Raw genomic sequence first — 27,978 nt, 5'->3', positions numbered from 1 at the left:
CGAAACTTTCCATAAAATCCTTTATTTTAAATATCTCCCTTCACAATCCGGGGCACACGCGAGATGTGTCCCCCCCCATTGGGACAGGGCAGGGGGGCTGCACCCCTCAGGCCAGGCTGGGGGTCAGTCCATGGTGATTGTGGTTATTAGACATCAAACCGCAGCGGGGGGATGCAGGAGCCCCTTGGGTTGGGGTTTGGGGGGATGAGTCCCATGGCAGGTCCTGAGTGATGGGACAGGTCTTGGGGCATCACCCAGCTCCTGTTACAGCAGTGTCACCCCAGGGCTGTGCCATGGAGCATCCCGAAAGGTGATGCCACCACAGAGCATCCAGCCAGGGTGGTGCCACCAAAGGGTACCCAGCCAAGGCGAAGCTATCACAGCTCCAAGCCCACCATCAACCCTATGGAGCTCACACCTCTTCCCACATCCCCAAGCCTGAGAGCAGCCCCAGCACCACACACCCGAGGCCAAATCCTGCCCCGTGGGAAGTCGTCCTCACCCTCTGGGATCTGGGTGCTGAGGTGGGAAGAGCAGCTGAGGGTGCCCCAGGGCCCTGCTTGGTGATGGGAGGAATGGGAGGGGGTTGTGCTCAGGATGGGGCTCACTGCAGTGACAGTGCTGAGCACCCAGCACCCCAGGATGGGGCTATGGGGGCTTTGGGTACCCACTGATGACAAAGAGCCCCCCTGGCCCGACCCAGAGGGGCAGATCCAGTGTCACAACTGTCCATACATCCATATCCCCCTTGGTGGGGTATCCTTGGGTCAGGGGCTCCTCAGCATCCCGGGGGCTTTGCCACACTGGGACAGCACCAAAAGAGGATCTAGACGGTGGTTTAGCTCAGGACAAGCCTGGGGCTGTCTCATGAGCCAGGGTGGTCACTGAGACATCACCAGCACCATCAGTTCCCCCTGAGCCTCCCATCTCCCCTCAGAGGATGAGCATCCCATGGGAACAGTGCAGGGGGACTGGGATGCTCCAAGACAAGCTCATCCATAGCACAAAGCCCTTTGCAGGTGGGGAAACCGAGGCCCAAGGACACCGTGGCCAGGCAGGGACAGAGCCCAGCACTTTTGGGGTGCCCCCTTGCTCCCCGGGGCTTCAGCAGTGACCCCAACACCGACTGGCAGCCCAGAGGGACCAGGGCTCAGGGGTCCCATCTGTAAGAGGCACCAAAAGACCACGGGGGCTCCAACAGCCCCCGAATGTCCCCCCGGAGCTGCTCCTCTCCCAGCCCACACAGCACAGACCACAGCATCATTTTCCAGACCCCGAATGGGTGATACCTGCAGAGGGGATGATGTGGCCCTGGCAGATCCATCAGGACGAGAGATGCGGGATGGGGCAGCACCGGTGACACGGGACACACAGGACCCCCCCGACCAGGTCCAGCATCAGCACTGGGGCGAGGAGCTTCAGGGTGTCCTCCACGGCTGTATCGGTGTGGATGGGGCGTGCACACTCACACACACATGTGCACACTTACATACATGTGTACACACTTACATACGTGTATGCACACTTACACATGTGTGCACACTCGCACGCACACCCGGACGGGTGATCAATGGTTTTCCACATCCTATTTGCCAAACCACCCCCGGTGCGGGATGTGGGGTGCATGGAGGCGGGGGTTGGTGGGTTTGGGGGGAGCCTTTTTGACACTCGTTTCGGTTTAAGGGCTCGGCTTCTTGCTGGGTATGGAATTGTCTTTCCTTTCCAGGCGCGTGTAAGGCTCGAACGCAGAAGTGCCCAGTCCATAAGCGCCAGGGAGGTCGTGGAGGCTGCCCAGGAGCGGCGCCCCGAAGCACAGCGCGGAGCCCGGCAGCCTGGGCGAGGAGGACGAGGAGGAGGAGGAGGCGAGAGACGGGACCTGCAGGCTGAAGGCTCCCGGTGCGGGGGGGCTGCTCCCGCCGCTGAGCCCCGGGGACGTGGTTCCCGGCGTGGCCAGGCCGGATCCGTTGCCCGTAGGACTGGCGATGGGATGGGAGGTGGGAGAGAGGAGGCTGGGGGGGGCCGGGACGGGCAGGAGCCGGCCCTGCTCCAGCAGCCGCAGGATGTTGCAGGTAGCGAAGGACTCGGAGGTGGTGGCGGAGCGTTTCTCTGAGTCCCGGCTCTGGTCCTTCTTCTGCTTCGTGCGGCGGTTCTGGAACCAGACCTTCACCTGCGGATGGGGGGGACGGGGATGGGAGGGATTGGGAAGGGGGGGACACAGAGAGGCACGGACGGAAAGAGAGCGCGGGGGGGCCGGGAGAGAGGCGAGAACCGGGAGAGAGTGAGAGATAGGAGAGAGAGACGTGTTAAAACAAACACCCCAGCGAGATCCAACCCCACCACAGGGAATGCTGCTGCTTCCAGGGAAAGGGCAAATTCAAATGGGAGCCCAGGGACAGGAGCCTGGGGATGGGAGCCCAGGGATGGGGACCATGGGGATGGGGACCTGGAGATGGGACCCTGGGGGTAGGAGCCCAGGGATGGGACCCCAGGGTAGGAACCCTGAGGCAGGAGCCCGGGGCTGAGGCGCTGCCCTGTGCCGGCTCTTCCAGGGATGCTGAGCTATGGGACGTGCTGGATTCTCTGCTGTGGTGACCATCGAACCCAAATCTGTGCCCCCATCTGCAAACCCTTCCCTCGCTGGGCCAAGACACGGGGCAGAGGGTCCCGGGGAACATATTAGGGGACAGGGTGGCTTCTGGTGGCCGTATGGAGGGCACAGACCCTCTTCTGTGCCCCAACCCAGCTGGGGACATCCCCAACCTGCCTCTGGCCACAGTAAGGAGCCCATGGGACCCCCCTGACCCACACAGATGGGACGTGGACCTGGTCCCCAGCCCGTGGCTCCCATCCCCCTGTGGCTGCCCCCCGCTTCTGTCCCTCCCTGGCAGAGCAGAGGGGTAGGAGAGGCAGAGACAGACAGAGAGAGGCGTGAAGGACCAGAGACGGACGGAGATGGAGGTGAGGGAAGGAGACGGATGGGAAGACACTTGGGTTAGAGCGTGGCGGATGGTGAGAGGTGGTGGCACGTGTGGGGATGAGTCGGACACTGTTGGGACACCCCCAGAGTAACCCCAGCACATGGCACAGGCTTGGTCCCCTCTGCCCTCGGGGGGAGCTCATCCATCGGGAACTCCCTGGGGCAGGACAGTCACCGGTGACACAGCGCTTGTGCATCCCCAGCACAATAGACCCACTGTACAGAGCTAATGGAGCATGGAGAGATCGCAGGCCCCCGGCCCCTTGCCAGGGATACAAGAGTCTGGGGGAAGCCAAAGGAGGATGGGGATGCTCCAGGAGGAGCAGCAGAAGGTGCTTCCGGGGATGGGGAGACACCAGGATCATGAGGCTGAACCAAAACCTACTGGGACTACGGTCACTGCCAGCCCATGTCCTACCCCCCCCTTATCCACAGAGTCCCGTGTGGAAGCTCCCGAGGACATTCCCATGTCCCCAGCCATGGAGACCCAATACAGAATTAGCAGGTTTCTGGTGGGGACCTCCGAGAGCTGTGGAATTCCAGGCACTTCAGGGCCCCAAAAGCACAGGACTCACACAGCCCCACAGCCCTGTGTCATCTCCATGAGGATCTGGTGTACACTGGTCTGTACAGTAAGGCACAGCCCCAGCACCCTCCACCCAGAGCATCCCCCAGCTCTGGAAGAGCAAGGCTCAAAAACCCCCTTCCAGCACCATTATGTCCTTGAGGATGGGCATGAAGTGCCCAGGAGCTGCCCCATGCTGTGCACAGCGGAGATGGCACCAGCACCGCCCTTCCCATAGCCAACACCAGGACCCACAGAGCAAGCTCAGCATCTCCCAGTGTTTCCCAGTCCCAGCCTCACCTTGCTGAGGATGGATATTGAGGGATGTGTTGGAGCCCATCCTTTTGGATGAGGATCATTTCCATCCTGAGCCCCAAATCAAGGTGCTCCAGAGCCTGGTGGCCACACACCCAACCCAACCCTGCTTCCTTCAGCCCAGCTCCAGCGCTGGGAACCCACCACCAGCATTCCTCCCACTGCCCCGGTGTCTGAGTGCATCCCCCCAGATACTCTGAGATGCTGATGGGTCTCAGGGGCCCACCGAGGCTGCTCAGGGATCTCCAGAAGCATTTAGCTTGGAAAAAGACCTTTAAGATCATTGAGTCCAACCATGAACTTAACACTGAGTCTGTCACTAAACCATGTTTCAGTGTGAAGGGAAACTGAGGCACTGACAGCCCCTGCATTGCAAAGTGCTCTGAATCAGAGCTTCTAACACAGGAGGAGGCCACAGGACATAGAATCATGGAATCACAGAGTGGTTTGGGTTGGAAGGGACCTCAAAGCTCATCCAGTTCCAGCCCCCTGCCAACAAGGGCAGGGTGTCAATACAGCCCATAGGGGATGAGGACCCATTGGGTTCCTCCTGATCGTCCCACAGGAGGTTCTCCCATCCTCATCTCACCCCTGTGCTTCCCCTCTGCACCCATCACCCCTGGACACCATGACCCAGTGTGAACGTGCTGCTCTAAATAAGGTTTCCTCATGCCTCATAGACTGACGTGAGCTTTGTGGTGCCACATCAGACGAGCAGGGTCACAGCTGCCTTCATGGCTGAAGTTCATACTCAGCTTGTCATTAATTAGTAGGTCCATGTCCTTTTCATCCCCCATTACGATCAAGCCCCGAGTTCCTCTCAGTGGAGATGGAAATAGGCTCAGCCAGATGCAGCCCTTGACAAATCCATGAGTAATTCCCCCCCAGCCCTGATCCTTCTTCCAGCAACACCCTCCACGTCTCCCCTCGGTCAGTTTCTCCTTCACACCACAAGTTCTCTGCTCACTTTCTGCTCAAGTGATGAAACTCATCCATAGCGAGAGCTTTGCCAAAGTCTGCTTTGATGACACTGGCTTCATGTCCTTCCTCTCCTCCTCATCCAAGTCACTGGGTGAACTGGGATGTGCAGTAACACCCTCCCCAGCGCTGCCCGGAGGAAGGGCACGAAGGACCACGCTGGTGGGTACCACATCTCAGCATCTATGGAGGAGATAACGTAGCCCTATGTGCAATGCTTTGTTCCTCAGTTACCATCTGGTTGATAACTGAAGGGCTGTGGGATGAAACCAGCCACCTCCAGCTCTCCCTCCACAATGGGGGATGAAGGAGAAAGTGGGAACAAGGACACCCTTTCCCTGGGAATAGAGAAAGTGGGGACAACTCCCAGATGGATCACTCAGGGAGAGAAGCCTCCTGCTGCTCCAGAGGAGTCCCAAGAAGAGCCCAAAGCTCCTGACGGCTGTAAGTCCCTGGTGTGGGGCTGTGGGTCCTGGGCCACATATGTCAGACCCATCAGGTCAGGGCTGGATGCAGACAAAGAGACAACAAGAAGCATCTGGATGCATCTGGACGAGCAGGACATGGGAGGTCATGCGTTCACCAGCAAGGAAGGAGCTCTCAGAGGACAGGAGGTAAGCGGATAGAGGAGATGACTGTGACAGCCCCAGGAGACGCAGCACGCAAGAAGCAGCCTGATGCTGAAGGTATGAGGATAAGCATGAGCTGCAGGTTGATAAGGCTGCAGGAGCGTGTGGAGAAGGAGTCCTGGCACTGGGTGTCTGATCCATTACTGTGACTACATCTAGTGTCACCCTTTCCATGAGGTGAGCGAGCGGTTGGAGGGATCTCAGGATGAAACCCCTCCTATTTCTGGATCTGGAAATCCTGCTTTGGTCTCTGCAGCAGGAGAGGAGACTGGCAAGAGCAGGGGACTCCTCGTCAGGGTGGGCAGAGGCAGCACATTACAGGTACAAGTCTAGTGCGAGGTGTCCCTGCTCATAGCAGGGGGTTTGAACTAGGTGATCTTAAGGTCCTTTCCAACCCAAACCATTCCATGATTCTATGATTCTATGTCATAGGCACAAGACAAGGTCTAAAAGCATCCAGCTGGGACATGGGTGTGGAGTTCCCACCTCCGGCACCAAGCAAACTGGATGCTCATCCGTCTTTTCCACCTAACCTGCAGGGGAATGTGCTGCTTAGGGACAGCAATGCTTCTGCTTCACTTCATGCTGAGTGTTGAGCATGGGTGACTCCTGACTTTTTATAAGAGCAAGTAGGGACAGGACCAGGGGAATGGCTTTAACCTGCCAGAGGGGAGATTGAGATGAGCTCTGAGGCAGAAGCTCTTCCCTGTGAGGGTGCTGAGGCGCTGGCACAGGGTGCCCACAGAAGCTGTGGCTGCCCCATCCCTGGCAGTGTTCAAGGCCAGGTTGGACACAGGGGCTTGGAGCAACCTGCTCTAGTGGAAGGTGTCCCTGCCTGGGGCAGGGGCTGGGGCTGGAGGAGCTTTTAGGTCCCTTCCAACTCAAACCAGTCTGGGATTCCATGATGATTCTATGGTGGATCCCCACCTTCCTTAGGACCTGTAGGTGCTACAGAACATGACCTGCAATACCAGCAGAACAGGAAGGAGATAACCCCAGCGCAATAACAGGTCTGTCCCAAACCAGCAGAGTCACCCAAAACCTTCAGGACTCATCATCATCATCACCAGGACTCATCATCATCATCACCAGAACTCAACATCTCCCTGACCCACCATAGCTGCACGTCCCACATACAAGATTGTGTTTCCAGCTGCTCTTTTCACCACATCCAAAGCTGAAGATACCTATTGCTTGGTGCAAGGCCAATGATTTCCTTGCTGGTGGAGAGGCCGGACGTTGTGTCCATCCAGCAACGACCATGAGCATGATGCCTCAGCTGCATAGTGGGTGGAAAAGCCATTTGGAAGCTTGGAACCTGCTGCTTGCTCCTCTCAGGAGATGTTTCCTCATGTGTAGTGTGAAACCCAACTGGTTTCACCCGCAGCACCACGGACCTTCCCACCCCATCACCTTCTCACCTCCTCGTGAGTCCTGCTGTCACCAGCAGCACAGGAGAGGGCTCAGCCCCTCCAGGACCTGTGGCTGGAAGTTCGTCCTTTGCTACGTGCCTCTCATCACATTCCCATCGACAGGGAGCAAGGGAAAGAGAAATCACAACAAACACATCCCGAAGCTGCCAGGAGGAGGGTCCCAGTGGAGCTGGTCTCAGCCTGGTGCCACAGCTCTGGAGTAGGGACTTAAAGCTTGAACATATATATATGATACATATATAGTATGTATATATCATTATATAAATGCTGATATCTTCCCTTCTTCCCCCCAAAGCTCCCCCAGGCCTGTTCCCACCCTGCTCCCCCAAGCACAGCCCCAAAGCCGGCGCTGCCCCAGCGCTGAGCAAGGAGAGGGGCAACGGGACACACCGATGGCCACCGGGAAAGCAGCGCAGCAATTCCCTGTGCTCCCAACAGCTCCTCCCGCAGCCAGAGTGTCCCCAGGGCCACCGGCCGCTCGGAAAACACGTGCCTGGGAGTGGGAAGAGCCCTGGGAGAGCCGGGGCAGAGATCCTGCATCCCACGGCTGTGCTGCTGCAGCATCCCCTCTGTCTGACCCGGGGCGGGGGGCGAGGGGGCATTTTATTTACTCTATTTTATTGTACTTTATTGTATTTATTATTTTATTGTATCTATTACTTTATTAATTTTATTTTATTCTCCTTTCTTTCTCTTCTCTTTCCTTCCCTTTCTTTCTCTTCCCTTTCCTTTTCCCTTCTCTTTCCTTTCCTTTCCTTTTCCTTTCCCTCTATTCTGTTTTTCTATTCTATTCATCCTATTTTATTCCTTCCATTCTATTCATTCTATTCTATTTATTCCTTCTTTCTATTCTGTTTATCTATTCTATTCATCCTATTTTATTCCTTCCATTCTATTCATTCTATTCTATTTATTCCTTCTTTCTATTCTGTTTAGTTCTGGGTTTAACTCTATTTTCTTTTCTATCCTGTTTTACTCTATTCTTTTGATTTTATTTTAACTTCTATTCTTGGTTTTCAACGTTATTTTCTATAGTTGATTGTATTTTAAATGCACACACACACACACAGAGTCCCTGCTATGTCCTGACCGAGCTGCCGGGGGTCCAGTGACCTCCTCTCAGCACCCGCCACCCTCCGGGGCTCTCCCTGCAGGAAGGATCCACCCTCAGGAGCTGCTCCGGGAGCCCTCGGGACGCTCCTCGCTGCTGCCCGGCCTCACCCATCGCTGCCCGGCGCGGGGGGAGGAAGGCAGGAATGCCGCCCGGGAAGAGAATGCGACTGGAAATCTCACCGAGCATCTGAGCTTCTCGGGGCGCTCGGCAGAGGCAGCGTGTGTCCGTATGGGCTTGCGAGGCAGCGGGACGGACACATGGACAGCAACCCCCCCCTCCGCTCCGCTGGGGCCCTCAGCACCATCCTGCACCGGCGGGCTGAGCCGTTTCCCGCATCACAACCGCCGCACGCTGTGCACACACATGGAGCCATCCACACGCGTGCACGGAGCACCCACACGTGCGCACAGACCCCCCCACCGCGGAGCATCTGCGCGGGGTCACGTCTCCCCACGGATCCTGGCACGGCGCCGGGAAGGGAATGAACCCGGGCAGCGGGATCCCGGCGCCCGGCACGGAGCCGGTGGCTCGCAGCCATGGCACAGCGGGAGCGCCGGCACGGCGCGGCGCTGGGTGTGCTGAGAGCGGGGCGCCGGCACCGAGCACCAGGAGGAGCCTGGAACCAACCCGGGGAGCTCCTGAGGCCCGACCCCTCCAGTCCCATCTCCGGTGCCGGGATGCTGCCTCTATCCCTGCCCTCCATCTAACACCCCTGAGCCACAAAACAAGTTATTTCCAAGCAGCTAATCCCAAAGGAGACCCCACACCAGCAGGCTGAGCTCCCTGTATTCTCCAGGGATGGAAAGGTGCATCACCCATCACCCTCCCTTCTCTTCAGATTACATTTTATCTGGCACCAAACGGATGCTTTTTACCAGTTTGTGGTTGAGCAGCAGTGGGGTATCGCTCCTGAGGGATCACAGTTTGCCAGCGGGAAGCCAAAACCCCTATCCCTGCCCACCCTGGTCACGCCAGCTCATTAAACCCTGCTCACACCAGCACCCCCCAGAACCGCTCAGCATCCCGGTGCTCAGCAGCCAAATGGCGTGGGATGGTCCTCATCCAACCCGGGACATCCGTGAGCATCATCACAGATTCCGACGCCAACACCAAACGGCGTGGGATGGTCCTCATCCTCCCTTGGGACACCCATAAGCACCATCCTGGATCCCAGCACCCACGCGGGAAGCATTAGGGAATATGTTATGGCTTTTCCATGGTGTTTACTCTTTGGCAGCCCTGCCCCGGCGCTGACCCCGGCGCCATCACGTCACGCGTCCCACGCTGGAACGCCGTCCATCCGGGACTATTCCCATCCGCCGGCCGAGGCCATTTTCCTCACCGGGATTAGCTCCCGCCGCCATCAGCTGATGCCCGCCGCGGCACGGGGGAAGGTGGGACCAAGCTGATGCACCAACGTCTCCCCACGGCACCCCGGACACCCTTCTTCCTCCTCCTCATCCCTCCATCCCGAGTGGTGCCATGGGCTCGCAAGGGCTCAGGCCCGAGCGTTGCATAAGCCATCGGCTCGCTGCCCAAAGCTGCCTCAGACAGAGGTTTCATAACACTGCAGGACACGTCTGCCTCTTCCCAACACAGCAGAAACAGGGATGGAACCATCCCTCAGCATCTCCTCCAGCTCCTCTGCACCCCAACAGCACCAGGGGCCACCCTATCTGCACAGCACACCCCAAACCCTCTGCCATATCCCAGAACAAACACATCTGGGGCTCTGCTTCCAGCCATACCAAGCTCCAGCCTGTGTGCTGGGGATGCCTGAGGTGGGAACTGACCCCAACCCACCGGTAGCCCAAACCCAGAGCAGCCTCTTGATCCCAAATTCCAGCCAGAATCACGCCCTCGGCTTGCTTTTGCTCTGGATTTCAGGATATTTATTCCACAGCAGGAGAACCTCCCGGGTGCTCTTTGCAGATGGAAATGAGAGGAAGAAGCAGGGAGAGACAAGGATGGACTGCTGGGGGTGAGGTGTCCTCCACCATCCAGCCTGGTGGCCCCAGAGCGAGGTGTTCCCAGGGGATCATCCTCCAACACACGGAATGTGGTAGAGGCAGCTCTGGCCTCCCCAGAAGCACCACCAAAGTCTGATGGGTGATTTCTCCCCAATCCCAGGAAGTGCTTCCTGGGATGGATGGGGACAGCACCCAGCACTGGCCATCCCTTCCAATGGCCAGCACCCAGCTAGAGGGTGGGAACCTGGAGCATCGGGTTTGGGGTTCCTGCCCCAGCATTGAAGAACTGTCACCAAACCCAATTCCCATCAAACTGTCATTTTTAGGAAAGAATTGCTCTTAAATTCTATCCACATGGAGTACACTGAGAAAGCCTTGGAATGGCTCTGGGAAAACCCAGTCCCTCTGCAACATCTGGAACTGAAATGTTCATAGAATCACCGACTGGTTTGGATTGAAAAGGACCTTAAAGCTCATCCAGTTCCAGGATGGATGGAAGGTTGGGTGGAGGAATGAAGGGATGGAGGGATGAAAGGATGGAGGGATGGAGAGAGAGAGGGATGGAGAGATAGAGAGATGAAGGGATGGAGGGATGGAATCCTCAGAAAAGAACACACTTGTGTAGGACACCCACATTTTCTGCATGGTCTAGAAAAGGAATTTCCAACAAAACTTTGGGAATTCAGCTTTCCTTGAGGACTGCAGGCTCCAAGGATGAGTGCACTGCTTTCAGCAAGCAGAGCAGCATTACGGTCCTGCCTGTCTCTTGTGCCTTGGAGAAGCCCCAACCCACAGCTCCCATCACCAGGCTCTTGGTGACTCTCACCTCCTCCAGACCACAGCTTTCCTGCTGCTGTCCCCACGAGAGGACAACCTGGGTTGGCACAACCACCACTGCACCATTCTCCTGCTGCAGGACTGGTGGCTGTTAGCAACTCAAGGTGTGATTAATCTTTAAAGGCATCATCTTAATTGCTGGGCTATAAATAGAGCTTCCCACCCCTCCTCTGCCTCAGCTGCTTCCTCACATGTGCTTTGGGGGATCACAGGCCTGCAGGCTCCATGCTGTGAGCACAGGATGCTCAGGGCTATGGGACACCAGCAGTGACGGAGCTGTAGGAGCCTCTGCCAAGGGTGGCCCAAATGTTTGTGCCTAGGAAGGTCTGTCAGACCTGCTGTGATAGAGCCCATCACAGTGAGGGGAACACCAGGAGATACATGGGGGTCTCATGGGCTTTCCAGCAGCCATGCAAGCAAGAATCATGGACTCATGGAGTGGGTTATGTTGGAAGGGACCTTAAAGCTCCTCCAGCTCCAACCCCTGCCCCGGGCAGGGACACCTTCCACTAGAGCAGGTTGCTCCAAGCCCCTGTGTCCAACCTGGCCTTGAACACTGCCAGGGATGGGGCAGCCACAGCTTCTCTGGGCACCCTGTGCCAGCTCCTCAGCACCCTCACAGGGAAGAGCTTCTGCCTCAGAGCTCATCTCAATCTCCCCTCTGGCAGGTTAAAGTCATTCCCCTGGTCCTGGCCCTACTTGCTCTTACATGAAAGCTCTTGCTTTGCTCTTGCTCTTACAAAGAAGCAGGATGCTCAGATCTCTCTCCACTCCGTACCCCACCATCCCTCTACAAAGGGTCTTCAGATGCTGCACAGGAGCCCCAACACTCGCCGGTATCTTGCAGGAGGTGCATGGATCCAAGAGCTGGCAGCAGCGCTCCTGGACATGGCCTCCTTGGCCCAAGACACCCCTGTCCCCAAAGCTCCTGCCGTTGTGAAGGGGTGAACCACCTCTCAGCAGAGGGACAAGGCTCAGAGCTGGGTGCAACCAACCTCCTGGGTGCCCAGACCTCCAAAGGAGCCCTTGTTTGACGTGTCACCTCTCTGTCCTCGCTGGAACGAGGGCACGAAGAGCTGGCACAGACACAAGGTCACTTGACCCTGAGCCTGGCATTGAACTCCTGCCCCAGAGAGCAAATCCCCTCCTCCAGCCCATCCCGCCTCCCGTCCTGCTGGGGGATTGGGGGAATTATCTTCCCTCCATGGTCCTTCTGCCTCCAGCTCCTCTCTGCCTCCCATGTTCCATGGCACTGAGAAGGGGAACTTCACCCCTATTGGGATGCATTGCCTGGAGAAAGCTCAATGCTGGGAGCACGGGATTATGGATGGGTTGTGCTGGGATGGGCTTGGGCAGCCCCTCAAGGGCTCATCCAGGATGTATCTCCAGGCCACCTCTTGGCAAGTTAATGAAGGTACATTCCACAGGCTAATTCAATTCATTTACCACTAATCACATCCATGGATTAATGGGTTTGGATCCTGAGCAGCTTCTAGTGATGCAGAACAGGTATGGGGATCCTTGGAGGGAGGAGGTTAATTCCCAGAGCTGGAGAGAGCTGGGGCTGGTGGTAACACCCTCCTCACCCTCACCTGAGCATGGGGGACTCCAGAACTCCCCCTTGTCCCTGACTCCCATGTCCTGTGTCCCTGAATCTCATGTCCTGCATCCCTGTGTCCTGTATCTCATGTACCAAACCCCATCCTGTGTCTCTGTGTTAACACATCAGGCAATAGCCTCCTGCCTCCAGGTCTGCCAGGAAGCAGGATGTGATGCCAGGAAAGTAAAACAAGAGGCTCAAAGAGGCTCTTTAGGTGGGTTTTGCTCTGGTGGGGTTTCCTGGTCAGAGGACCCATTCATGGGGATGCTCGGCTGCAGCTCTCCAGCAGTGATACCGTCGTGTCTGTTCCTATTCTCATCACACTCTTTGCACCACTCTCTTCTCGCAGAGTGAAGATGAATCATCCTCCCTCCCCTGAACATTCACAGGCACCAAAAGCCCTCTTTAGCAGCCCCTTTGTGCTCCACTTTGCTCTCCATCCATGGTGGGATGTGGCAGGTTCCCACTTTATCCAGGGGTCCCAACAAAGAGCAAAGTCGGGAGGAGCTGACAGGGGGAAGGTTCCTAATCTGGAAACCATGATAGAACGCAGTGAGGGGATAGGAAGGATCCATCCCACCACCCTAACCATGACCACAAGGCAAATGTTAACCAGGAAAGGGCCATGATGGTGCTCGTTGGGAATCCACCAAAACTTGAGATGGAGCAGCTATCCCATATGTCCTGGGAGCTGCTCCTGGGTAACACTGGGAGGAAAACCCCCAAAAGCACTCAAAATAGTTGAAAGTGTTGGGGTTGTCGCTGTCTGAGCTGGTGGACAAGGAGGAACCTGGTGGGACAGGAGTGGCTGATGGTGACTATCCCATCTCCAGGCCACATCCACATTGGACCATGGCATTGGAACCGCTCAGTGCCAGGTCTTGTAAAGCCCTGCGGTCACTCAGCAATGACCAAGGAACCCCCTTAGCCATGGATGGTGAAGGACCAGGCTGGGAGGTGATGCCTGAGTGTGCAAAGAGCTTGAAACCATGGTCCAAGCGGACCTGTACCCACTAATGAGAGCAGGAAACTGTCCCCAGGCATGGTGGTGGTTGGGATGCAACAGGGATCCAGGATAGGACAGCTGGGAGTTTGCTGCAGGGAAGGAAAAGCTGTGAAAAGCAGGAAAGGAATTAAGTAAGACAGAGATGAAGGAGAGAGATGGGAAAACAGAGGATGCTGAAGGAGGAGGGAAGAGGAGACAGACGTGGTCCATGGGTGTGAATTTGCTCACTGGGTGCTGAAGGCAGCGAGCAAGCAGGAAATAAGTGGATGTTAGTCCCTATGGAGAGGGATTAATGTGGCCATTCCGGCTCCATGGAGGTGACAATGGGACCAGGGCTTTGGCTGGGACACTGGGAAGAGGGACCCCCCCAGCTCACTGGTGTGCTTTATTCCTTATCCCAGCACCTCCTCACACCTCTCCTACCAAATAAAACCTGCTCCTGACCAAAAAACACAAAACACCCGTTCTGCCACCAAAAGATCCCAGAGGAATTCTGTTCCATGCTCCCCATTGCAGGACCATGCATGGAGAGTGTCAAAGCACCACAGAGCAACAGGAGCTTCCCAAAACCAGCCCCTTGGCACACGCGGGAGGCTGGAGCCAGGGAAGGTCTGGGAAAATTGGATTGATTTCCTATCTGAATCCATGGATCCATGTAGCTGTCTCCAAAGGCAACTCAGTGGCCAGAGGAGGGGCAGACTGGGCTGACTGGATTATTCCATCATTCCCAGTTGTTATGCACTGCAGTCTCTATTACAGACATCAACATCCCAACCTCTCCCACGCTGGGATCCCTCCATATTGGCCAAACATCCCTCGAACAGAACCAGGAAAATCCCTCCCCGCAGAGTCGGGAATGTCAGGATGGAGAAGAGGTGCCCATGCAAGCTATGGGTCCACAGGGATAGTCCCCACAGCATTCCCATGGAGGTATCATCCATCTGGGAGTGGGAGACCAAAGCCACAGGGATGGGGAGAGACGGGGATGCAGGATCCGGGTGGGATCCATCCAGCTCATACGCAGCCAAACACCCGATCCTGACAGCACCCATCCCACATCCAACCCCACTCACCCACCCTGTGCTGTGGGTGCTCAGGGTGCTCCTGCAAGCCTGCTGAAGGCTCCCCGTGGAGCCAGGGGATATTTCCCATTGGGAAGCTGTGCAGGGTACCTGCAGACCCCACTCAGGGCTGCCCCAAGAGCCACCCAAAACCCTAAACTCCAGCTCAAGAGAAAGGGGTGGATGGAGAACCACGTAGCACCACACACGCTTCCCACCGGACATGCTCCGAAGCATTCCCCCATCCCGACAAGCACTGAGCCCCATCCATCCTCATGGATGTGGGATGTTCAACCCACCCCAGCCCCATTCGCTGCCCCTGTCTCCCCTCACCACGCTGGTGACCATCACACGTGGAGCCCATGGGGCTGGTCCCACCACGGCCCTTACCTGGGTCTCGGAGAGGTTGAGCTGCCGCGCCAGCTCCGTGCGCTCCCGGCCCACCACGTACTGGCAGCGCTGGAATTCCAGCTCCAGGCGGTAGAGCTGCTCCGCAGTGAAGGATGTTCGTGTCCGCTTGGGCCGGTCCAGGTCCAGGCCCTTGGGAAGCACGATCTCCCGGATCGTTCCTTTGGCATCTGTGAGGGAAGTGGGGAAAAGGGTCAGGAAAACATCTCCTGCGAGAAAAACCGCCAGGATGGGGAGGAAAGGGACTGGGAAAATGGTCCAAAATGGTGTTTATTGGGAGGGTAAAAGCTGAATTAAAGCTGGTGCTGGGCTCGCTGCAAGAGCGACTCTGAAAATCCCTAAAACCAGAGCTAAAAGAGCTGACATTCCACAATTCAGGATTCTTCCGGCCCTAAATGCCTCATATTTATAAATCTCCAGGGAAGGGTAAAAAGATGGAATTTGGGTGTCTTAAGGAGCTAAATAGAAACCAAAAAGGTTTTTAGGGAGAGTGTTTAATCACAGGGATAACCATTCCTGAGAGCCAGAAACTGAAGAAAAAGGGTTTGTACCAAGGAACAGTTCAAATGAAAGCTTTATTTTAATTAAAAATCTATTCTAATTTGTATTTCTGCCCTTATTGGGAATACTGGGAAAAAAGTTCTCAATCACCATTCCCTTCTTTCCAGAATCATTCCCACTAAAGGGATACTTCCTTCAAGAGCAGCCCCTGGCTCAATGTGGGGACACAGACACCGGAGGGTTTAGCTCCCACATCAGCCCACACCATGGGATGCTGCTCACAGCCCTTCCAAAGGAGCTCCTGACAAAGCACTCCCAGGAAAATCCCTGGAATCATGAGGTGCCAGGAAGACTGTCCCAGCTCCACGGGTGGGGATGTGTCCAGATGAGCTGGGATCTGGCACCAGGGATTAAAATGAGGCTTGGGAATTGCCCACTGGGTTCCAACCAGCCCCCAAACCCCTCATTTTCCTCATCCCTTGTGCCAGCTTTCCTTAAGCAACTCCAGTGCTGGAGCAGAGCCTGGATTCGGGAAGCTGCAGAGCTCCCCATTTCTCCCCAGTGGCTTTCCAGCCACAGAAGCCACCGTGGGCTCCAGGCCTTGCTTCCAGAGCTGCCGGCTTCCCATCCCAGAGGAACCCGAGCTCCCCAGCAGCCCTGGATGGAGGTAAGTTGCTTTCTCTCCTTCCAGCTGACTCAGGCATGAAAGGATTATGGAATTGCTGTGGCAGGAAGGAGGAGAATAGTGAGGAGCAGCCCGGGAAGGGTGACGGAGCTGGTGTGGGGATGGTGGGGATGGTGTGGGGATGGTGGGGATGGTGCAGGGACAGTGGGAGCAGGGAGCAAGCACAGACATGGGAGAAGGACCCCAATCCCAAAGCCAGTTCCCAGCCTACATAATGGTACTCGCGGGCTCCATTCCACACCCCCAAGCCCCACAGGTGAACATGGGGCTGTTGGAAAGGAAAGGGTTTGTCGGTGCGTTGGAGGTATCTCCGGTTGGGAGATCCCTGGTGGGATCAGGGAACCATTTTGCTAAGGGAAGAGCTCTCACAGAGACGATGCCTGGACCACATCCATGCCCATACTGCGGTCCCCAGCACAGCAGCAGCCAGGGCTGATGGAGGCGCTCCCGCTGCAACTGCAGCTGCAGGATTCGGCCCCTCCATGATGTAGGCATTATTATGGGTATTATTTATTGTTATTTCCACCCTTCCCAGCAGCTGGACACAGCTCAGAGGGAGGGGAAGGGAGGGGAAGGGATGGGATGGGACACAGCCTGTGGTGCCAGCCTGGCATGGGAGAGGCAAAACCCTCACTGCAGCCACTCACTGCAGCCCTATTGCACACCATAGACCTTCCCTGCTGCCCATCCATGTGGATTTGGGGGGCTCGGAGCCATCCCCTCATGCCAGCAAGGCCACACCACCACCCTCCTTGAGGCACCCCATCTTGAGAGCCTTCCCCCATCTGGGATCCCACTGGATCCCAGACCCACAACACCCACCCAGGGGTTTCCAGCAGCCTGGTGGGGCCTTGGGGACACATTTGGCTCTTGGGGATCAGGCTGCACCCGTTGGCAGCACATTCAGGACAAGGTTTGGGAATGACACCCCAAAAGAGATCTGGTGCCACAGGGATCCATCTCTCCTCTGCCACAGCAGCTGAACACAAGGCAGGACAGGCAGAGGTGAGTTTTGGGGTACAGCCCCCTCCAGGGCAGGGGAGCAGTGATTTCAGAGCCCGCACTGCAGCAGGCCCAGAGGGACTCATCCTGCACATCAACACATGCAGCAGAGTCAGGCACATGCAGGTGCTCCCATTCCCCAGGAACAGCGGGGAGGGGAGCACAGTACCCCCCAGCACCCCAGAAAGCAGCGGGGTCCCTAAGGCTGAGCGCAGGAACAACCCCAGGAGGTGGTGGCGGGACACCCCGGGATCTGAACTCCCTTTTCCAGCCTCCGTGGGGCTGCAACAGGACCCGAGCGGCTCCTTCGGCCAGTCCAAGCCCCATTAACACCCCGTTAAACACCGAGCCGGTGCCGGCCCGTACCCGCCGGCCGTACCCGCGTCCAGCGGCCCTGCCGCCTCGACGAGACGGGGATGGCCGGGCCGCCATGGCCGCCCCATGGCGGAGGCTGGAGGCTCCGTCCCGCACGGCCGATCCCCGGTACAGCCCCGTACCGAGCTTGGGGGAGCTCCGGGGACACCCTCGGTGATCCCAGCGCATGAAGGACCCCGCCGCTTCCTTCAATAGGAGCCTGTCGAAGGCGGAGGATGCTCCGGGAGCCCCGGTACCCACCAAAGCCATGGCGGGCGAGCACCGGGGATGGGCCGGAGCGGGAGGGAGATGCCCCCGGATCAGACCCGGCTCGGGAAACATGTTATATATAATATAGGTATTATATTATATATATATGTATAAAAAATAAATAATAATAATAATAAAACCACCCTGCAGAAAATCAACCTGGAGGCGCATTCCGACACCAGCCTGTGCCCGGCACCGACCCGTTCCCGGGAGCGGGACCCCGCGGGCCCCGTCTGTCCCTGTCCCCCCCAGACCGGGTGTCCCCGCCGCGTCCCCCCGCTCGCTCCCGGCCCCGTCCCCGTTCCGTGGCGGCGTTTCTTGCCCGCCACCATTTTGTCCGCGCCGTGGCGGCTGCAGTAAGATGGTGAGAGCAGCCGGTCCCCGGGGCCGGGAGATGCGAGGACCCTGCTCCGGGCACCGGGAGGGACCCCCCGGGCCGGGCCCGTCGGGGCGGCCCCGGTGGGGAAGGGGCTGGCGGAGGAGAGGCCTGACCCCGGCCTGACCCCGGCGGGGATGCGGCAACCGGCTGGGCCCCGGCTACCACCGGGACCCCGGGGATACCCTGGGGACATCCCGGCACACCCCGGGGTGCGCTCCCCATAGCCGCCCGCACCCCCGCCGAGGTGCCCGGGGAAGGCTTGGGCTGCAACAACCGCTCTGTCGGAGACAGGAGCCTATCGCGACAGCCGGGAGAGAGGCTTCGGTGAGCGGCGGTGCTGTTTGCAAAGCCGGAATGCCCGAGTCGAGCCGTGCCAGGCCGAGAACGGACCCGGCTCAGGCCCCGCCGGCCCCGGGCGCGGAGAACGGACACGGCCGAGCCGGGGCCGCGGCTCCAGTCCCTGCCCGAGCGCAGGGCTTGGTGCCGGGGCAAAGGCCGGGCGGCCTCGGCGCTGCTCACCGAGCGGCCTCGGAGCTTCTCCGGGCCCCGGCGGGGAAACGACGACACCGGGGGGGGAACGGGCCACCGAGCATCGCCGGGACGGAGCCGCGCTGCAGCCCCGGAGCCCCGAAGCGGGCAGCTCTCGGCACCCGCCGCGGACCCCCAACTTCGGGGGGTCACCACAAGCCCGGCGAGCCCCGGGCCGCTGGAGGGTGGTCGAGAGCGGGATGCACCGGCCCCGGGTCCCGGAGTACCGGGCCCGTTGGGTCCCCCAGCCCAGGGCGAGCAAGTGGTATTATAAAGAGGAAAAAATAACATAAATATATATATATATAACCCCTCACTCGCCGCCGCTCCATGACGCTTTTCTCCTGCGACAACGGTTTAAAAGCGGAGCCTAGCGCTCGCACCCCTTTCCCGCTGCTCGCGCATCCCCCCGGCTGTCCCCGGCCCCATGCCCCGGCCCGCGCTCGGTCCCGGAGCCGCACGGCGGAGCGGGCTGCGGACCGGGCCCGCCGCACGGAGCGGAGCCGGGGGAAGCCGCGGTGGCGGCGGGGCCGGGAGGCCGGGGCTCGGAGCCGGCCAGCGCCCGGGAGCGGCAGGGGATGGGCTGGAAGCGGGGCTGGGGATGGAGGCTGGGGGGTTCCCCATCTCGCTATCAGCCACGGCGGGAAGCGGGGACGCGGGAGGCGGCGGGGAGCGCAGGAGGGGAGTGCCCCGGTGTGGGAAGCGGGGCCCGGGGCCGCTGCCCGTACCTCGCACCAGGATGCGGCGGCAGTAATCCGCCTCGCCGGTTCCCGCCGGGCTCTCGCTGTCCGGAGCGCACTCCTTGGAGGAACCGGGGCTGACCGACGACGTTCCTGGGATGTCCTTGAAGCCGCCGCCGCCGCCGCTGCGCAGGGCGTTCTCCAGCTCCGCCCGGGTCCGTGCCTTCTCCCGGGACCGCCCGGTAGCGGAGGGCTCGGCCCGTAGGACGGGGCTCCCGCCGGGCTCGGCCCCTCCATCGCTCATCCCTGCGGGTGCCGCGGCGGGATCGAACATCGGGAGGGAGAGAAGGAGACAGAGGGAAAGGGAGAGAGGAGGCGAGGCTGGGCGGGGGGGCGGGGAGGGGAGCCCCCCCCAGACCCCTTCCCCTCCCCGCCCCTCCCGGCCCCCCCTCCCGGGGCTCACCCCCATAGCTGGAGACCCCCGGGGCCGTCGCCCTCCCGCCTCTCGGCGGCGGAACAGGCTCTCTCCCACTCGGGGGGGCTGGCACTTAAAGCGCACCCCCCTTCCCCGCTCCACCACGAAGGCGGGGGGGTCCCGGGACCCGTCGGGGCGTCCCGAGAGGGGGCGAAGGGGGTAAAAAAGAGTTTAAAACTTTGACAACCGGCTGAAGCCCCCCCCCCGAAACCCCCGTCCCCAGCTCCGCCTCTCGCCTCACCTCGCTCCGGGCGAACTTCAGGCCCTCCGGTCGCCGCCGCTGCCCTTCCATGGGGCGCCGGTGCCGGTGCCGGTGGAGAGAAGCCGCCTGTGCCCAGTCTCGCCGCGCTGCGCTGGGATTCGTGTGCGGGGAAACCAATACCGGGAGGTGGGGAGAAGCGAAGGGGGGGGTATTTTAGGGGGAGGAGGGAGCTGCGGAGGAAGCGGCCGGGGTGGGACCGGAGAAGCGACGGGTCCTTATTCTGCCGGCCCTTTCCCCCCGCTCCCCGCGCACCGCTGCGCATCCCCGGCCCCGGGAGCGGGCGGCCGAGCCCCCGGCGCGGCGGGAGCGGTTCGGGGGCAGCCGAGGCGCGACTTTAAATTAACAGCCCTCACAGGCGCAATTTCCTGCGCTCCCCGTCCCTGGCACCGATTGGTAAACAAAGAGCCCCTCGGCGGCCCCGGGACAGGGGGTACCCACTTGTCGGGGTTTCACCGCGGGGAGCACCAGAAGTTTCAGCCGCGGTGGAAACGAATAAAGAGATAACCGGGTCCCGGCTCTGTTCCCACCACCCGCGCCCCTCGGGATGCTGGGGGGCCTCCGGTCCCCCTTCCCGCGGTGTCCCCCCGCAGCCCGGTAGGCCGAGGGTCCCCGTTGCCACCGGAGTTACCCGGGATCGGGCAGGGGGGAAGCCCCGAAATCCCCTTGCTCCGACATGGCCGCTCCCGGTAGCAGCAACCCCCTCAGGCCGCCTCCGGGACCGGGAGCAGAGTGAGCCGCTCCCCGTGCCCACCTGGAATGGACGCGCCCCCGGGCACCGTCCCAGGCCGGGGGTCCCCGTTTCCAACGGGGAAAACGGCGGAAATGCGGCGGCGATGCCTCAGCCCGGCGGCGGGTGGGGGGACCCCTCTTGGCCTCACCCCGACCCCCTCAAATGGAAATGGTTGTGATTGACGGTGGATTAAAATCAATCAATTGGCTGTTGATGCAGCTGCAGCACCCCCAGAGCTCATTCCCCAGCGCATGGGGGTCCAACAGACCCCGATACCGGGGCCGGATACCGGAGAGGGCTCGGGCTGGGTCGGTTCCACCGGGGAAGAGCCCGGCGGAGCCCGGGTTGGGCTTCGGGCAGCGTCGGAGGGTTCAAGGCTTCCAAATCTGCCCTTGGGCCAGGGTCGGCCCGAGTGTCCGTGTCTGCGGCGGCCTGTGCCCGTCCTGGAATAACGGGCACAGCGTGGAGAGGGTAAAAATAGAGGGAAGAAGAGATAAAAGAAAGGGGGGATGAAATAAAAGGGAGAAAGGAAAATAAAAGGGAAGGTGGAAGGAAATAAAAGGGGAAAAAGGAAAATTAAACGGGGAAAAGGGAAAACAAAAGGGAAAAAATAAAAGGGGAAAGGGAAATACAAGGTGAAAGAAAATAAAGGGAAAAAAGAGAAAATAAGGAGGAGGAATAAAGGGGATAAAAGCAAGTGAAGGTGGGGAATGAGATAAAAGAGGAGGAAAGGAAAATAAAACAAGCAGAAAAGGCAGAGCAGGGGAGGGCTGGAGGAAGGGCCGAGGGCGAGCGGGATGGAGCCGCCGGTTCGGGGTAGGGGCTGGCGGCGACAACCGGTTCCCTGCTCCCGGTTCCCTGCTCCCGGTTCCCGGTTCCCCGCTCCCGGTTCCCGGTTCCCCGCTCCCGGTTCCCCGCTCGCGGTTCCCCGCTCCCTGAGCTGCGGCCAGGCCCGGGCTCCTCTCCCGAGTGTGGTTCCTGGGACTTTGGGCAAACGATTCCTAACGAAAACCGGGATCAGCCACCGCCACCCACAGCACTCACATTCCCAAGGTCCCCCCGCAGACCCCGGGCACCGCTTTAACGCGTGAGGACTGCTCCGGGCCGGTTTCCAGTGGGGAACCGGGGGGCAGCCACCTCGTAACGAAATCTCCTCCCTCCGCAGAGCCCGGGCACCGGCCCCGCCGCCCCAGCCCGGTTGTCCCGTGATGAGGGTTAATGGTAAGGGGAAGCGATTTGTTCTGCGTGGGTCTGAGATCTCGGGAGGGCAGCGGAAGGGAAATACGGCATCTTAAATCCTGCGGTGGTAATCATTATTAATAATAATAACTACAAATTATACTGCTCCTCTGTCTCCTATCAGTATTAGTGTTGATGATCTTGGTTTTGCGCGATTAGTATCATCCTTCTTCTTTTTTTCTTCTTCGTCTTCCTTTTCTTCTTCTTCCTATCCTTCTCTTCCCTTTCCTTCTTCTTTACTAATATTATCATCATTATTATTATTGTTATCATCATTATTATTATTGTTATCATTATCGTTGTCACCATTATTATCGTTATTGCTCCTATTTTCTCTCTCCCTCCCGGCCGTACGGAGCAGGACCGAGCCCGGGAAGCCCATCCCGGATGGAGCAGCCCCGGTTCAAGCCCCGGTTCCAGCCCGTCGCCGCCTCCGGACACCGACACCCGCAGCTGCCGACTCCCCCCGCTCCGAGGCGGTGAAGGGATGAAAACGAAAATCCCGATATTCCCTCATTTTCCCGTTTTACGCCCTGGCGAAGGGCCGCGGAGCTCCCGGGCCCGGCACCCCCGGCTCGCCGGAACAGAAGGTAACGGAGGGCCGGCCCGGTACGGCTCAGCTCGGCCCGGTGCGGCTCAGCTCTGCTCGGCTCTGCTCTGCGGGGCTCAGCTCGGCTCAGCGCGGCCGCGTTTCCCCGGGCCCAGGGCCCACACCGGCGGCCTGCGGGCCCCGGGCCCGGGCGATGGGGATGGAAACGTTTACCGGGAGAGGAGCAGGGGCTTCTCCCGCCGCCAAACACGGAGGGATCCTCCTCATCCTCACCGCGAAGAACCCGGGCCCAGCCCGGCGGTCCCCGTTGCTACCGAGGTTCCCCGGTGTTGACGCGGGTCCCCGGTGCTACCGAGAATCCCCGGTAATGTTGAAGGTCCCCAATGCTGCGGTAGCAAGGCCTGGGCCCGGTCAGGGCAGCGGAGCGCTAACTGCCCGGGGCGGCCGCGGGGACCGGGGGGAAACGGGAACGGGGACAGGGGAACCGGGACGGGGACGGTCACGGTCACGGGGGGTGTGAACGGACGCGGGGGAACGGGAACGAGGGTTGTGCATGAACACGGGGGAATGGGAACGGGTACTGGGGAACTGGGATGGGCACGGGCACGGTGGGTGGGAACGGGCACGGGGGAACGGGAACGGGCACGGGGGAACGGGTACGGGGGTTGTGAACGGACACGGGGGAGTGGGAAAGGGCACGGGGGAATGGGAACGGGCACGGGGGAGTGGGTGCGGAGGGCTGTGAAGAGACATGAGGGACAAGATGGAACGGGTACGGGATGTGTGCAGGGGCACTGGGGGACTGTGTAAGGACACGGGGAAAACGGAACGGGCACGGGGAACCGTGTGAAAACACGGGGGGACCGTGCAGGGACACGGCGGGGCTGTTCATGGACACGGGGAACCGTGTGAAGACACGGGAGGATTGTGCAGGGATACGGGAAAAAGGTGCGTGGACGCGGAGCAAACGTCCACGGACACAGTGTAAGTGTGCACGGACAGTGTAAGTGTGCACAGACAGCGTAAGTGTGGACGGCCCCTATGTAAGTGTGCACGGACACAGTGTAGATGTGCTCGGACACACGAACACGGGGCAGCCGCGTGTGAGCACCGTGTGACCGCGCACCGCCCCCTTCCCGTGAGGTGGTTGTTTGGGGGGGCTTTTTGTTTGTTTGATTGATTAATTGATTGATTAATTAATTGATTGATCGTTTTAAAGCACCCAGAGGAGCTGCACCCGCAGCGTGTCCTGTTCCCCGATACAGCCGTGCACGGACACACCATAACGGTGCACGGACATGGGTGAGTGTGCACGGGCACACCATAACGGTGCATGGGCACCCCGTAATAGTGCACGGACACCAGTGAGTGCGCATGGACACACCATAACGGTGCACGGACACAAGTGAGTGTGTATAGACACCCCATAATAGTGCACGGACACCAGTGAGTGTGCATGGACACACCATAACGGTGCACGGACACCCATGGTTGTGTACAGACACACCGGCGGTGGACCCGTGCAGGACAGGCGGGCGGCCGTACCGTGCAGTACAGCCTCGGCGGCTGTACCGGGGTCCCCACCGATGCTGGGGAGTCCCGGCGGCACACGTTCGTCCCGAGCCCTCCCGGGGGTGCCCACCCCGTCGTGTCCCCCCCGTCCCGGCTTTGGTAGCGCTGATTTCGTTAGCGAAGCCCAGAGCCCCGGGTGTCCCCGGGAGCGGGCGGGTTGGGGACACTCCAAGTTGGGGACACCCCCCCGGGGCTGCGGCCCCCCGCACGCCCCACCGTACTCCCCCCGCCCGTGGGTGCGCTGCCGCCGGCCCGGCCCCGCTAGGATCGAAAGATATCGAACGAAATCAAAGGAAATCAAACGAAATCTGGGCGGGCCGGTACCACAGCATCCCCGGCACGGCTGCCCAGACACCCCGGCACCGGATGAACCCGACGGTACCGGCGGTCTCCGTCTATCCCCCCCGGCCCTTCCTCTGCCCTCGGGGATCCACACCCCAAACGAGTTGCCTGCTGCGGGGCCATCCCAATGCGGGGAGCGGCGGGGCCGGAGCCCCCACATCCCTCCGCACCCCTCGGACCCCGCTCCCGGGATTCCGTCCTCCAGCACCCCGGTTTCTGGGATCCCCCATCCCACCACCCTCTGCTATCCCGGCTCCCGGGTAATGTCACACATATCCCCCCCCTCCAGGTCCCCACCGTCCTCAAGACCCCACAGCATAAGGTGGACTCCGGACCATGGTCTGGAGGACGGGGGCATCCCCCAGCAGCCCCAGCTCCACCACACCGGTTTATCAGTGCCTCAGTTTACCCTCTGAGGGGTGCACGGGACCCGGGGGGGGATTGACGCAGCCGGAGCCCCTCTTGATTTCGCTATTGGGAACACTGGCACGGCTGGTGCCATCCCACAGCCAAGGCTGGAGGCACACGCGTGTCCCCAAACCAGCATCTTCACTGGAAGCATCCAGAGCACTGAGGGATGCAGAGCCACAAGCTGGGATGAGCCAGCGGGCACTGAGATGGCATCCAACAGGGAAGACAGGGAGGAGGACGATGGTGAGCAGGTCCCCCCCATTGTGCCCCCCCATCCAACTGCTTCCCAGGGTGTGGAATAGGCTCCCAACCCCATTTCATGCCCTGGGCACCCATCACTTCTCACACAGGCAATTCCAGTTAATGAGCAGCAAATTAACATCACCTGGGGCCTTGTCACACCTCCTGCATGAGGGGGGGCCTCCTGTGGTGGCCCTGGTTGAGCTGATGCTCCCAGTAGACAAGGGGGGCCCCAAAGAACCCCAATAAACCTCTGCAGGGGGGTTCTGATGGTCCATAGGCAGAGCTGGGGCTCTGCAATGGGGCTGCGGATGCTCCAGCAGCCTTCATGGGGCAGACACCCCTAGATCCCCATTCCTGGGGGGCTTGGCAGGACCCTCATGGCCATGGGAGGGCAGAGACCAGCCCTTCCTCCTGGCTTCCACAGCACAGGGGGGGTTGGTGTGGGTTAAGGGGGCTGCAGAGGGGCAGTGGGGACAAGGATGGGGGGGTCTGTCCGGCCACCCTGCCTGTGTCCATCACTGCTGTCTCAAGCCCAAAGAGGAGGTTCAGGTTGGGATGTCCCACCACAGCCACCAAGCCTTTGTGCCACAAGCCTGCATTGATGATGGTGGTGAGGAAGAAGAGGGATGGATTTAGGAGGCAGTACAGAGGGCACTGAACTTCCAGGAAGCCCCAGTGGTGGGATGGAGGGGGGTGACCCTGGTTGGGGACACCCGGGGTGGGCTGGGGACAATGCCTGCTTGGAATGGGGTGTTTGGCTGGCAGCAGTTTGGGATTAGGGGCAATTCCTGGGAAGCACAAGGACACGGTGCTGCCCCACATCTCCCACCCTGCCAGCACCCCTCATCCCACAGCGCCAAGCTGGCGTTCAGAGCTGATCCCATCACATCGCTGAGGCCTATGCAGTGGTGATGGCCACATCTGCACAGGGACATCACACCATGGCTCACCCCGAGCACATCTCCTGACCTCTGAGCCTCCAGAGCAGCAACAACCATCGCCAGGAGGAATCAGCATCGTTGTTGTGACAGCCCTGCCCTGAGCCCGCCCTGGTGTGATCCTGCCATTCCCGGGATTACTGTACAGCAAAGCAAAGCACACTCTGATTGATCCAAGGGGAAATGCCCAGTGCGCTCCTGAACGTTCCTCCTGCCCCGTGGCAAAGCCCTGGCCTCCAGTTCACCTTCTGACCTGCCCTTATTCCCTTCCTCTGCCTTTAAAACCATGTGACGGGAGGATTTGGCCTAATGTGTGTGGCTCCAGAAGGGAGGAGACGGAGCTCAGAGGGCCCAGAGGTAATCGCTGCTGCAGCGTTCCTGCAGCCGTGGGGCTGGATTAAGGCGTGTGTGTATCCTGGTCCTGTCCCAGGCCCCACCGCTGCTGCTCCCCACATCTCCAACAGCATCCGTGTGGGTCAGAGAGGTGGTTTCAAAGGATCACAGACTGGTTTGTGGTGAAGGGACCTTAAAGCTCCTCCAGCCCCAAGCCCTGCCCCGGACAGGGACACCTTCCGCTAGAGCAGGTTGCTCCAAGCCCCTGTGTCCAACCTGGCCTTGAACACTGCCAGGGATGGAGCAGCCACAGCTTCTCTGAGCACCCTGTGCCAGCGCCTCAGCACCCTCACAGGGAAGAGCTTCTGCCTCAGAGCTCATCTCAATCTCCCCTCTGGCAGGTTAAAGCCATTCCCCTTGTGCTGTCCCTCCATCCCTTGTCCAAAGCCCCTCTCCAGGTTTCCTGGAGCCCCTTTAGGCACTGGAGCTGCTCTAAGGTGTCCCCTTCAGGAGCCTTCTCTTCTCCAGGCTGCCCCAGCCCAGCTCTCTCAGCCTGGCTCCAGAGCAGAGCTGCTCCAGCCCTCGCAGCAGCTCCGGGGCCTCCTCTGGACTCGCTCCAGCAGCTCCATGTCCCTCTTGTGTAGCTTCTTTGCATGACCAGAGCAATCCCTCAGCTCTCCTCAGTGTTCCTGCTCTGCCCCATCCTGCCCACAGCCTGTGCTGCCCTCGCTCCAGGTCGGATGCAGGTCCTGTAACCAGTGGAACCTTCTCCTCACCCTCTCTCTGCCGCAGCCCCAGTCTGCACCAGTTGCGCTGCTGGGAAGATCCAGCATCTGTCACAGACAGCCAGCAGCAGCTCACGGGGCCCGACGTGTGCGCTCCAGCTGCCAACATCTGCCCTGTCCCCGCCAGCACAGAGAGAGGAGGCACCAGCTGGAGCAGCCCGGCCACCATGGGGGGGTCAGGCAGGAATCCATCAGCTCCGGGCTGAGGGGATGCGGGAGGGAGGGAATCGATGCACATGGGGACCCTTTGCCAAGGCCAGGGTCTCGGAGGAGGAGGAGGAGGAGGTGGGTGAGATGAGGCTGTGCCATGGAGGGACCTTGGAAAGGTGATTTCCAGCCGGAGGGAGGGACCTGCCCGGGTCAGCCCAACTCCATGAACTCCTCTGTTTGGTTTAACCTCGCTGCTGCCAGATGCTCCCAAGTGAGGCAGCGGATACTGTGATGGGATGGGGAGGGGGATGCCTGCTGCCACCCTGCTGTCACCCATGAGCTCAGTGCTGCTCCCATCCCACTCCATCCCATCCATCCCATCCCACCCCATCCCATCCTGTCCCATCCATCCCACCCCATCCGGTCCCATCCATCCCACCCTATCCCCTTCATCCTATCCCGTCCCACCTGTGCCATTCCATCCTACCCCATCCCAAAGACAGAGCACAGACCCTTGCAGGGTGCTCAGGGGAATGCACTCAGGGGTCACTCTATGCGTCTAACCCCCCTCTCCAAACTGGTGTCTCCATCTCCCAGTGCTGCAGGAGCCCCTGGCTGATGGGAACTGGTGTTCCACACCTGCAGATACCTGCTGG

At 59.8% G+C, this 27,978-nt stretch overlaps 1 protein-coding gene across 1 annotated transcript; it reads right to left on the bottom strand.

Moving 5' to 3' along the window:
* Nucleotides 1–2: 2 nt before the first annotated feature.
* On the bottom strand, nt 3–19,626 carry VAX2 (ventral anterior homeobox 2). The gene is made up of 3 exons (XM_030492739.1): nt 19,341–19,626; nt 14,876–15,063; nt 3–2,167 (listed from the first exon to the last, which is right to left on the bottom strand). The coding sequence occupies exons 1-3, from the start codon at nt 19,624–19,626 to the stop codon at nt 1,679–1,681; spliced, it is 963 nt and encodes a 320-aa protein (XP_030348599.1). The 3' UTR covers nt 3–1,678.
* Between the last annotated feature and the right edge of the window lie 8,352 nt (nt 19,627–27,978).

This window comes from Strigops habroptila, chromosome 7 (genome assembly GCF_004027225.2).
Source record: "Strigops habroptila isolate Jane chromosome 7, bStrHab1.2.pri, whole genome shotgun sequence".
In the NCBI taxonomy this organism is placed as follows: Eukaryota; Metazoa; Chordata; class Aves; order Psittaciformes; family Psittacidae; genus Strigops; species Strigops habroptila.
This window is presented reverse-complemented; position numbering and strand designations above follow the sequence as displayed.

What these genes read in the sequence shown, in the direction of transcription:
- VAX2 (XM_030492739.1), bottom strand. Translation starts at nt 19,626, where the DNA reads ATGTTCGATCCCGCCGCGGCACCCGCAGGGATGAGCGATGGAGGGGCC. An exon ending in CCGCCGCATCCTGGTGCGAG is followed by an intron (nt 15,064 to 19,340) that starts GTACGGGCAGCG and finishes CTTCCCTCACAG; the next exon opens with ATGCCAAAGGAACGATCCGG. An exon ending in TCAACCTCTCCGAGACCCAG is followed by an intron (nt 2,168 to 14,875) that starts GTAAGGGCCGTG and finishes CCCCATCCGCAG; the next exon opens with GTGAAGGTCTGGTTCCAGAA.